Raw genomic sequence first — 11,235 nt, 5'->3', positions numbered from 1 at the left:
AATCGGGTAAATGCTAATGTTTCTGAAGGCAAAATGGACTTTCTGATGTTCGCCTGCATCTCATTCAGCTGGAGTTAGGAGGCCCAATACTTTTTAAAATCAAGTCCACGATGTGGCCAGCTGACGCTTACAATCTTATGGGCCATTTCCAAGTAAGTGGACGTTCCTTGTACTTAGGATAATGGAAATAACCCTCCAAGAGTAACCAGGCCTGCTGCAGTACAGCAATTATTTTTTTTCTGAGCACCTTTATGTCTAGCTGTGTTTAGAGTGACAGAAGAGGTAGACGACCATGTCATTTAGCCCCTTTTGAAGGGCGAGCTGTGAGGATGCTTTGAAGTTGGGGCCCCACTAGGGTAACTCAGAAATTAAGGTACTTGAACTAACTAGGCATTCAGGAATCTTTAGGTCATTGTACTTGATTGAAGTGAAATTGAGGATCATTTTTTTAAACAGGTATAAATATGTCAGGTGGGTTCTGGCTTGTTTTTTCTGTTTGAATGAAATTAGTGATTTTATTAATTGTTAATAGCTATTATTTATTTATTTGTGTTACCATAGCACCAGAATCCTGTTACACTAGGTGCTGTACAAACACATTGTAATTTTTTTTTGAGTACAGTATACTTGGCAAAAACCTTAAAACTGTCACATGTGGGCTTGATTTCAGCTCAGCCTGTGAAGTCTTTTTGCCAGGACAAAGCCGTAATCTTTCTAGCCATGAAACCAACAAATCTTAAACCTGATTCAGGGCTGCCTGTAAAGCCATTTGCAATCTCTGGGGAAGCTGCTGCAGAAAGGAAAAACTGATACTATGTGTGGCTTTCCTTTAGCTTTGGGATCAGTCAGTGTTCATGTCTGAAGTGATCTTCTGAGCCTCATCATTTGAATCCGCTCAGTAAGACAAACCCAGATTAGGGCGTCTTTTAGCAGAATTGCTAGAAAGAGTCACCAACAGATTGAAGCAAGCAGAGACCTTTCAACCAGGACTCACATTTCTTCTCATATTTCTAAAACAAGGGAACAGGAAATGTTTTTCTCTGTGTGGGATGTGCAGAAGTGAGGCTTTCCCCTTGCTCTGTTGTATGGGAGCCTGTGGGAGCCTTATTGTTTGACATGAAGATGGGGTGTGCCTCAGTTTCCTTCTGTATGACACCATCACCTAGCTGATGGGGAGAAGGGTGTGTGACTTTTGCTGCCACTCATGTGGAAGGTGAGGTGCCTCCAGCTGCTGGCATCGAGGAGAGGACACCGTTCATAACCTTGAAACCCAAGATGGGGATGGTTTAAGGTAATACTTTGCCAGGGAAGAGAGACAAAGACTAGAGGAGGGACAACAGGCTTGGGGTGTGAGGGCCAGGCATCTGGAAGAAGGTCAGTCTCCGCTGGCTTGGGGCTTGGGAAGGGTCAGAGCTCTGGCTCGGGGCTCCGCTTCAACCAAGATGGACTTCACTGAGTGGTCCTGTGGTAACAGGTTCTGCTCTACACTGTGTTCCTGTTCACTAATAAACCTTCTGTGCTACACAATGACTGAGAGTCACTGCAGACTGCAAAGTTTGGTGCAGGGCATGGGCAGGCCACCTCCCCCCAGCAGGAGGCACATGGCTCAGCCTTCCCTACTCCTCTGCCCAAGCCTGGGGAGGGAGCGTGGGCATGCACAGCCCCAGCCTTCTCTGGCCCTAGGAGCATGGGGGTGGTTGGCTGGTTGGCAGCCGCCCCCCGCCCCGCAGTTTGGCCTGCATGCAGCAGGCAGCTCCCCTGGCCCTGGAGCATGGGCAGCGCTTGTCCCAGCCTCCCTGACCCCAGGAGGACTGGCAACATGGCCAGGAAGCCCAGGAGACCAAAGAAGCCGTGCTGAATGGGGAGTGTGGCTGGGGCCAGCGGGGCAGTTTGGGAAGGCGTTGCCTTCCCTGCCTCTGGTATTGGCCGCCCACGGTGTAGGGGAACCTCACACACCTGGGTGTGGTTCACTGTCCCATGAAGAAGCACTCGGATCACTTACAAAGAACCAGTCTCCTCTGAGCACCAGTTGGTTTCTAGCTGAAATTGTAGAATCTCCTCCACTGAGCTCCTGAGGTCCCAGGTTTGATTCTGCCTGTGCAGGGTTACACAGGGCCCCTCCGGCTTCCCCAGGACCGACCCAGGCAGACTTGCCACTGGAAGCTCATGGTCAATGGGGTTGCTGAATGCTCCGAACTAAGGAAAGCCAAAACCACGTAGGCTTCTTGCCCCGGGGACAGTGCTCAGAGAAGCCAGAGTCCGGACTGGCTTCCTTCAAAGCATCCCAGAGTATTAGGCCTGTGGCTCCATGACGTGAGGCACACACAGTTGGACCTACCTCAGAGAACAGGATCCCAAGCAATTGTTTTTTGCTGACTTCTGTGCCCCATGTCAGGGCTGTCCTGGGGCGGGGGCAGGGTAAAACTTCTCTGGTGCCCCAGGCTTGGGGCCTGGGCAAACCCCCCACACGGCAGGTCCTGCCCCATCCTGCTCTGCCCCCTTACTCTTTCCCCAACCAACCAGGCCTGGGATTACCTGGGGCAGGGAGAGGTGTGAGGCAGCAGTAGCAGGGGGTCACCTCTTATCACGATCCCCGCCCAGCTCTCACCACACAGTGTAAGTGGCAGCCTGCTCCAATCCGCTGCACCCTCCCAGTCTACTGAGTCCTGCTTATTCGCAGGCGGCCGGGGGCAGAGGCTGCATCCTGCTGCCGTGGAGAACCGGGACTCAGCAGGCCGGGAACCCATGGCATGGCAGAGCAAAGCGAGTAGATTGCCACTGATGCTGCATGGTGGGTGCAAGGGAGCTTAGGGAGAAGTGACCCCCTGCTGCTGTCACTTCCCCCTCCCTCAGGTAATCCTCCCCCATGCCACCCATAAGATGGTTGCGGTGGCCACTGCAGGGCCTCCAAAAACAGGGCCTGGAGTGACCTGCCCCACCTCGTCCTGTGGACCGATGGCTCTGCCACATGTTAAACAGAGCCAGTCTCCGGTGCTGGTGTCTGGAGTAGGGGCGGAAAAGGCAGCCCTGTACTACTGGCTGCAAAAAGCAATGTATTTTTAGGTGATCCCTATACCTAACAGAGCAAACTCACATGGGTTTGGCTTTGGGTGTAATCGGGGTGTGTTAGCCATAAATTCTAGTACCTGTTGTTCAACCAGAGAGGGTCCCGGAGCCTGAAGTTTAGCTCCCAAAGTTGCTGTCATTCAGGGAGGGATCGGGGTTTGAGCCTGGATTTTGATTCAGGCCAATCCCAGGTTCCAAGTCATTTTTTTTTTATTTGTATTTTTGTTTCACAGGGTTTTCTGGTGCTTCCGGGAGCCGAACTAACACAAGAGCTGATCGCTGCACCCAGATTCCGTTGCTGATTGGTAGCGCCTTGAGGGGATACGCTCTGACATTGTTTTCAGCCATTAATGGCTCTCTGCTGCAAGAATGCCCATGATAAACACAAAGCAGACATGAAGCGCTAAGCTAGGCGGGTTGAGTCAGGGTCCTGTGGTGCCCCAGTGCACAGTCCTGGCTTTCGGATAAAATGGTTGCCTGGGCAGTGGGTAAAGCCCTGGCTTGGGGAAGTTAACCCCAGCCATGCCCCTTCCATGCCCACCAGAACCCAGCCCCCATTGTGACCGCTGAGCCCAGTCCTGCACCCCAGCTCCCTCCATTGTGGCTGCTGATCCCCCTGCCCAAGGCTATTACAGCCATTCCCCAGGACTGGGCATCTGCACAGCCCCGATCCCAACTCCTGGCTCCCAGAGCATTGGGTAGCCTTGGCTTCTCCACGCCCTGCCTTGAGATCAGCCATGTGGCGGAGCAGCCAGGCCATCCCTGTCAGCCAGAGTGTTGTGGGCGGGGCCACCCCAGTCTTTGGAGGAAGGTGGTGCCTTCTCCTGCCTCTATTCCCTGCTGCCTGTGGCCTTAATTCACTTCCACTCCTCCAGCTCAAATCTAGAGTCACTCTGGCCCAGCTTCTGCCCTGTCCTCTTCATTGAAACTGCCCTTCTCAGGGTCCTCCCTCTTCTACCCAGCCAGGCCTCACAGCCTGTATTCCAGTGTCCTTCTGCTCTTCCGTTACCTTTCTGGCAGGGCAGTCTGCTGCTTTCCAGCTCTACGGAGCTTCCCAGATGGACCCACCTGTGTGAGGGACAGGCCTGCTGGCCCAGAGGTCCTGCTGAGGCCAAGGAAAGGCCAGGACCCTTTAGTTAATGGGAGAAGGAAAGTAAAGACCTTGTAGTCTCAGCCCAGGTCAGGATTGTTGCCTTGGTTACTTTTCTGTATTGTCTGCATTTGTGTGGCAGACGAGTCAGACAGCCTGCATTGAAGGCTCAGCCAGAGCTGGGCAAAGCTCCTTGTTTTGTCCCACACCCACCAGATTGCACTTTGATACTCTGGCTGGCTGCTGTCCTCTGGACTGTCCTGCCTTGACTTTTGCAGCCCTGTGCTCCCTTCATGATTTCCACTCTGACTGCTTACTCAGCTGGCTTTGGCACCTCTTCCTCCCACTCTCTCCTGCCATGTATCTCTGTGGGATTTGTCCTTGGCCAGCTCTATTTCTCCTCCCATGCCCTCTCCCTGGGTATGTCTCATCTGAATTTAGCAATCCTTGGCTGTACGGAGGTCCCACAAATCTGCCTCTCCACTGTTGACCTGTATCCCTCCATTTGGTCCTGCAGCTCAGCCTGTCGCGGCCTAGTTCCCTCCTAGCCCGCTTTCACATGGCTAAAATTGAGCTCTACTTCGGCTCCCCCAGTCTCCACAGCGGTCAGCATCACCATCCTACATGCCACCTAGGCTTGCAGCCTCAAGGGGTCATCAGGACATGGCTAAGTCAGAGGGGATCTTTCTCCACAACACATCTAGACTCTAGGGCATTTTGTCTGCACCAGTATCTGTAATGCTTACCTATAGGCTCCGATTATCTTCCACTGCAGCCTACTCCCCTCTGACCTCCCTGAAAACAACATCGACCCTCACAGACCCTCCAAAATTCAGCTGCCAAAATGACCTTCCCTGTGCATGGATCCGGTCATGTCAGTTCCCCAGCGCGCTGCCAGACCCACAGCATATTGCATGAAAGCGAAATATCTTGCTCTTGTCTTCTAGGCCCTGCACAACACTGCTCCACCCTGCTTCTTGGACCTTGTCTCTTTTTATGCCTTGAGGGTATGTCTACACTACAGAGTTATTCCAGAATAGTTTATTCCAGAGTTATTATTCCAAAATAAGATATTCCAGAATAAAACGTCTACCCTCAAGGAAAGCCCCCAAATAAGCAAAACTTGTTCAGAAATAAAACAAGCAAGCAATCACATAGCACCTTAAAGACTAACAAAATAATTTATTAGGTGATGTGCTTTTGTGGGGCAGAGCCACTTCTTCAGATCTGGAGATACGCAGCGCGGCACTGATGGTTTTATAACACAGAGGTTAAAAAAATTGAAATAAAATCTGACAAATCAGATACATAAGACTGAAAAGGGGATGTGGGGGCTGTTAAATAGATTGTAAAGGGAAATGTGTGAATTGCAATTTATGCTCAAAGTCGATACGTTGAGGCCTGGCCTGAGTAGGGATAGCAGTTACCTCACACATGACAAAGACAGTTTCACGCTCTTTGGTATTGGTAGGGATCTCGAGCAGGACATTTCGCATTTCGCTCCCCTCCTCCCTTCTTTTCACCCTCCCCCACTTTCAGTCCAATGTATCTGATTTCTCAGTCTTTTTTTGTTTTGTTTTTTGGGTTTTTTTTTTATCTCTGTGTTATAAAACCGTCAGTGCTGTACTGCATATCCCCAGACCTGAAGAAGTGGGTCTGCCCCATGAAAGCTTATCACCGAATACATTATTTTGTTAGTCTTTCAGCTGCTACGTGACTGCTTGTTTGTTTTGTTAGAATACAGGCTAACATGGCCACCTCTCTGTTATTATTCTGAAACAGTGTGTCCGCAGACAGTAGAGCCTATTTCACATTAGAGCACCTGATGCATCTCCCTGCTGCATACGGGCACCTCCGTTGAGACGAGAGCGAGAGAGTTATTAATAGGAACAGGGCAAGAAATGATAGCAGGCAACCTGCTTTATTTGGCTGGATTAAGCACGGGATTACTGAAGGAGTGTTTAAAAATGTTTACCAAGCTCTGCGGCTTTTTCTAGTTGTTGTGTGTTGTTCCTTCCAAAGAGCTGTTTCGTGCATGTTATTCAGCCTCAGAATAATACCACATGCAATGTGATCAGTACAGAATTTGGAAAGAGAGCAACAGAAATGAACCTGCCTAGTATTCCCTGCTTAGAAAATAATCTGCCATATTTCCTGCTAGTGCTAAAAGAGCTTGCTGTTTCATTAATAAAAGTTGGCATTACAATAAAATCTCTGTGAGCGTTCTGACTGCATGCCATACAGCTGAGGAGTGAAGACGTCAAGGCTGTAGAAACCCCGTGGGGAGCTGCGAGCAATGTAAAATAATCTGGACAGCTGGTTGATGGCCACCTGAAGATTACTCCTTATTCCCCGGCATAAAGTTTATCCAGTGCTAAATCCCATTAAGTGTCACCTTTAATAAAGTTCAGAATATCAAGAAGCAGCTAATTAAAAGTCCTGATTGCCTGCCAACATGCCCTTTAAAATCAGACTTCTTGCCTCAAAGAGCCTCTTCATCCTCATCGTCTTCCTGTAGTCTCCCCTTAAGAAAGAGTTTAGGATTAAAAGCTATGTGCACATTGGACCAGTCTCTTTGGACTCCCTGAGCTGGATTCTCTGGTCTGTTGCATGCGTGCAGTCCTGCTGAAATCGGTAGGCTCACACTGCTGGGAGAGAGAAGGGAGTCTGGTCTTGTCATCCCACAAAGTTGGTTTTCAAAGGGATTTGGGAATTTCAGCTTCATCTTTTTTTCTGTTTAAGAAGACAAACACATCCTGAAGGCTGGGAGGGGTGATGGTGGTAAGGCTGGTGGGACTGGACTCAGGACTCTTTCAAAGCTCTGTAGTCACAGCTCTGCCACTAACCGGGTAGGTGACCCGAGGGCAGATAATTTACAACCTGATTTTTTTTTTTGCCTTCAAAGGGGAGGAATACTAGCAGCTCCTATTGGTGTCAGTGGAATTGGTGTATGCCCGGCACTTGTAAACATTAGGCCACATACCACTCTGCGCCTCAGTGTACCTTGTATGGAGACTACAGAGTCAGTTTATTTCATCAGGGCGTTGTGAGGACTGGTCAGTGAATATTAAAGTGCTCAGGAATGTTTGGTTCCCTAGGCAGTTACAACATGATGTGATGAAATGTGAGTAACGTCCCAACCTGTGACATTTCCAAGCTAGCCAGACCTAATGCACAGCAGGAGCTGCCTCAGCTGGGATCTCAGACCCTTCGATGTTCACCTTGCCCTTTAAACAGGTCTCATCTCTTTCATGCCAGTGGGACACAGCACTCAGCAGGGCTGTCCCGATGTGGCGGGCAGGACCCAGGGCAACACCCCTACATGCTGCAGACTCCACCCCCTGTTCCTCTCCCCAACCAGCCTGGCCAGGGATTACCTGGGATAAGGCACAGGGGCAGGTGACAGCAGCAGTAGGGGGGTGCCACCTCTTGGCCTACCCCCAACCCTTCACTGACCACATGGTGTGAGTAGCAGCCTGCCCCGCTCCACCACGCCCTCCTGGCTTGCTGAGCCCACTTCTCCACAGGCAGCAGCTGGGAGCGGAGGCCACTTTCTCCTACCACGGGAAAGTGGAGCTCAGTGGGCTGGGAGGTCAGCGAGCAGCAGAGCAGAGCAGGCTGCTGCTTGTGCCACGCGGTGAGTGCAGTGGGACAGGGTGGGACAAGGGGAGACAAGCTGCTGCCCACACCATGAGCCAGATAATACTCCCCCTTCCTGTCTACAGGATGGCTGTGGCACACTGCAGAGCCCTCAAAAGCACTGGGCCTGGGGCGGCCACCCTACCTCATCCAAGGGACAGGACAGCTCTGGCATTCAGTGACGACGACAGCTCTCGTTACAGGGGGCCATGTTGTGATACGGAGAATTTGTACCTCCTACTAAATGATAATTCGTTTGAGGAGCGGGGAAATAGCTCTGTGGGAGTATAGGAAACTGCACCAAATGAAGAACTAGCAAGCAGACACTCTGCATCAAAGTTCTGTTTAAAAGTATTGCAATTTACTCAGCTGAGCTAATGGATAAACTTCATTTTTTGGGACACGGACTTAGCACATCGGTGACTGCTCTGCACCACCCCTCGGGATAGACGCTTGGTCCTTTCTGTTACCTTGGTATGAACGCTGCGTAACTCTGGGTACCTCTACACTGTAATCAGAAGGTGTGACTGTTCCACCTGTAGACATATTGTGCTGCTCAGGGATGTTGTCAGAGTCCCGGGCAGGCAGAGCTAACCCATGCAGTTACCTCTGCTGCAGCAGCTGATTTGCTGTTATTACTCAATTGCAGTTACATGGCTAGCTAAAGCAAAGCCAAGTCAGCTATGTGTACATGTAATGCAATTGCTCCTCCTGATTGCACTGTAGATATAACCTCTGTGGAAGCCAACCAGGCCAACCTAGCAGTGAAAGGCCATATTGCCCATATTAAAGTTGAGGGCCTTGGCCTCTGCATCTTTGCATCTGACCTTTGGCATGGCTAACTTGTGAAAACAACACCCGCCTAACGTTAAATGCTAGGGAAGGTCTTAATAATGTACCACTGCCTGGAAACAGCAGAGTGACTGAATAATGGTGATGTTGTTCTTAAGGCAAACTTGGAAACAGTTTTTCTAATGGGGAACTTGAATACTGCAGGAAATTTATTCGACAACCACTTACCAAGTGTTCATGACATTATCAAGCATGAGAAACCGGAGAAAGTACCTTATGATGCTACAGTAAATTAGAGATGGGCCTAAATTCAAACTCTGGATCTAAACACACACCCATGTTGGGGGAAACAGACCCCAGATCTGCAGCTGGCCCTGACCGTTGGAGAGGGCTAAATGTAAACCATATGTTTGGAATGCTCCAGGTGGTGGAGCTGAACTGTGGTGTGGGCCCATCCTGAGTTTGCTTCATACGGGATGGCCTGGGTTATATAAATTCCAGGTGTTTGTCCTCTGGGACATTGTGTTTAGTTTTATGCTCCTCAAAGAGTTTGCATAGCTCTTCAACGTACGTCTGATGTAATCGATCAACTTCTTCTTGGGAGGGATTGTGCTTCTTCTCCACCTTAATTGGCTTCCCAACTGGAAAAATCAAAGTACAAATATTAGGAGAGACCCCATCCTACATACTGGGGTCTCCAGATATCACCCTCATTTTTAATGCCTAACTATGGAACCCACAGTCCCCAGGTTCAAATTGCAATGTCCCAAACAAACAGCATTGTAGTTTGGGATCAAGACAGAATATTGTATGCTAGGGACTTCCACCTGGGAGATGGTGGGCTTAACCGCCTGGGCACTGACCTGCACCCCAGGAAAGCTTGGTTCTAGTCCTAGCTCTGCTGGCTGACTTTCTGCAAGTCTATTTGCTGCCCTATGCCTCAGTTTTCACCATTTGTAAAATGGGGATAACAATACTGCCCTGCCTTTGTAAAGCGCTTTAAGATCTGGAGATGGAAAGTGCTAGATAAGAGCCATGTAATGTTATCTGGAGCTACCATGATACACTAAGGCTGTCACCATTGAGATAAATGAGATGCGGTGTTGGAGCTCATGGCAAGCCACCCAGACAGCCCTCAATGTCACTAGGGTGAGGCTCTTCTGAAGTATCCCCCTTTGTGTTTAAAGCACAGAGAAAGGACCTCAGCAAAGCCACAAGCTGCCCTGGGAATCTTAGCTCTTACCCAGGGAAGAGCTGTGAGAACGCTGTGCTTATCACCAAACAAGCCCTCGTCCCCCTTACTCAAAAGCTGTATTTGTTTAGAATCCCATTCACAAAAAGCTCCAGGAAGCAGGCCTGGGGCACAGGGAGCATGTCGACACTGCAGCAAAACACCCCTTGCTGGCCCACAGCCACGGACTTGGCCTGCTGGGGCTTGGGCTGTGGGGTTAAAAAAATGCAGTGTAAACCTGTGAGCTCAGGATATGACCCAGACGTGGGATTTGCAAGAGAGGAGGTTCCCAGAGCCGGGGTTCCTGCCTGAGTCTGAGCGGCTACTCTGCAATTTTATAGCCCCCTGCCTCCACTCCACCAGCTGCAGTCAGTGGACACCAGCAGGTGTTTTATCCCAGATTTTCAAAATACACCTGCCAAGTTGGTTGCTTCTATTTCCGGGTGCCTCACTGCAGACACGCCTTAAAGGCGGGGCCATCCTTTGGATTTATGGGGCCACGGGCTGGGCTATTAAACTGGTGCCCCTATGCCCAGTGGTAGCTCAGGGTAGTGGGAATTACAGTTTTTTTAGAGGTGTGATTTTAGAATCTTCAGTGACACTCTGGGGAGATATTTTTAAAGCAAAGTTTAAACTAAGCTCCTGTCATCTAACACAGTAAGTTCAAAAACAACGAGAATTCCTGTGGCACCTTACAGACTAACAGCTATTTTAGAGCATAAGCTTTCATGTGCAAAGACCCACTTCATCATGCGTCTGATGCATGATGAAGAGGGTCTTTGCCCACGAAAGCTTATGCTCTAAAATAGCTGTTAGTCTATAAGGCGCCACAGGACTTCTTGTTGTTTTTGAAGATACAGACTAACTTGGCTACCTCGCCAATACAGTAACAGAACCAGCAATGCCCACATGCTTTGTATATAGGACAGGCTTCAAATTCTTTTAGACAAAGAATTAATGGGCATAAAACAGACATAAAACCCTCCTGATTCACAAACCTGTCAGCCAGCACTTTAATGGAGTGGGCCATTCTGTTAATGACCTGAAAGTCTGTGTTTTACTGAAAAGGCACTTTCACAGCAGTTTGGAAAGAAAGGCTGCTGAACTCTCTTTCATATTCAAATTCGACACGTTAACATGTGATCTGAACTGGGATGGCAATTTTCTAGCTCATTACAGGGACTCTTTTCCATACTTTGCTTTATCTAATTCTTGACTTCCTTCCCCCACCCTTCTGCCCCTCTGCTCTCTGATTTGCTCACCTTGATAATATTCTTTTCTGATTTGTCAACCTGGATTACTATTTTTGGTTCTCTGGGCCTTAAATATTGACTCTGTTCTGGTATGGCTATGGTCTGAAGACGTGCCTCTGATACAGTAAGTTCAGAAACTGACAGTCTATACCTGGGCAGGCATC

At 49.5% G+C, this 11,235-nt stretch overlaps 1 protein-coding gene across 1 annotated transcript in view; it reads right to left on the bottom strand.

The window, feature by feature from the left end:
* Window positions 1–8,910: 8,910 nt before the first annotated feature.
* MOGAT2 (monoacylglycerol O-acyltransferase 2) overlaps window positions 8,911–11,235 on the bottom strand; it is a 44,511-nt gene continuing 42,186 nt past the window's right edge. The window contains exon 6 of the mRNA XM_074981130.1: window positions 8,911–9,228. Coding sequence (XP_074837231.1) covers window positions 9,074–9,228 — 155 coding nt within the window. The 3' untranslated portion in view covers window positions 8,911–9,073. The remainder of the gene's footprint in view (window positions 9,229–11,235) is intronic.

Source organism: Carettochelys insculpta, chromosome 1 (genome assembly GCF_033958435.1).
Source record: "Carettochelys insculpta isolate YL-2023 chromosome 1, ASM3395843v1, whole genome shotgun sequence".
Classification (NCBI taxonomy): Eukaryota; Metazoa; Chordata; order Testudines; family Carettochelyidae; genus Carettochelys; species Carettochelys insculpta.
Note: the sequence above shows the minus strand (reverse complement) of the source record. Positions and strands in the feature narration are given on the sequence as shown.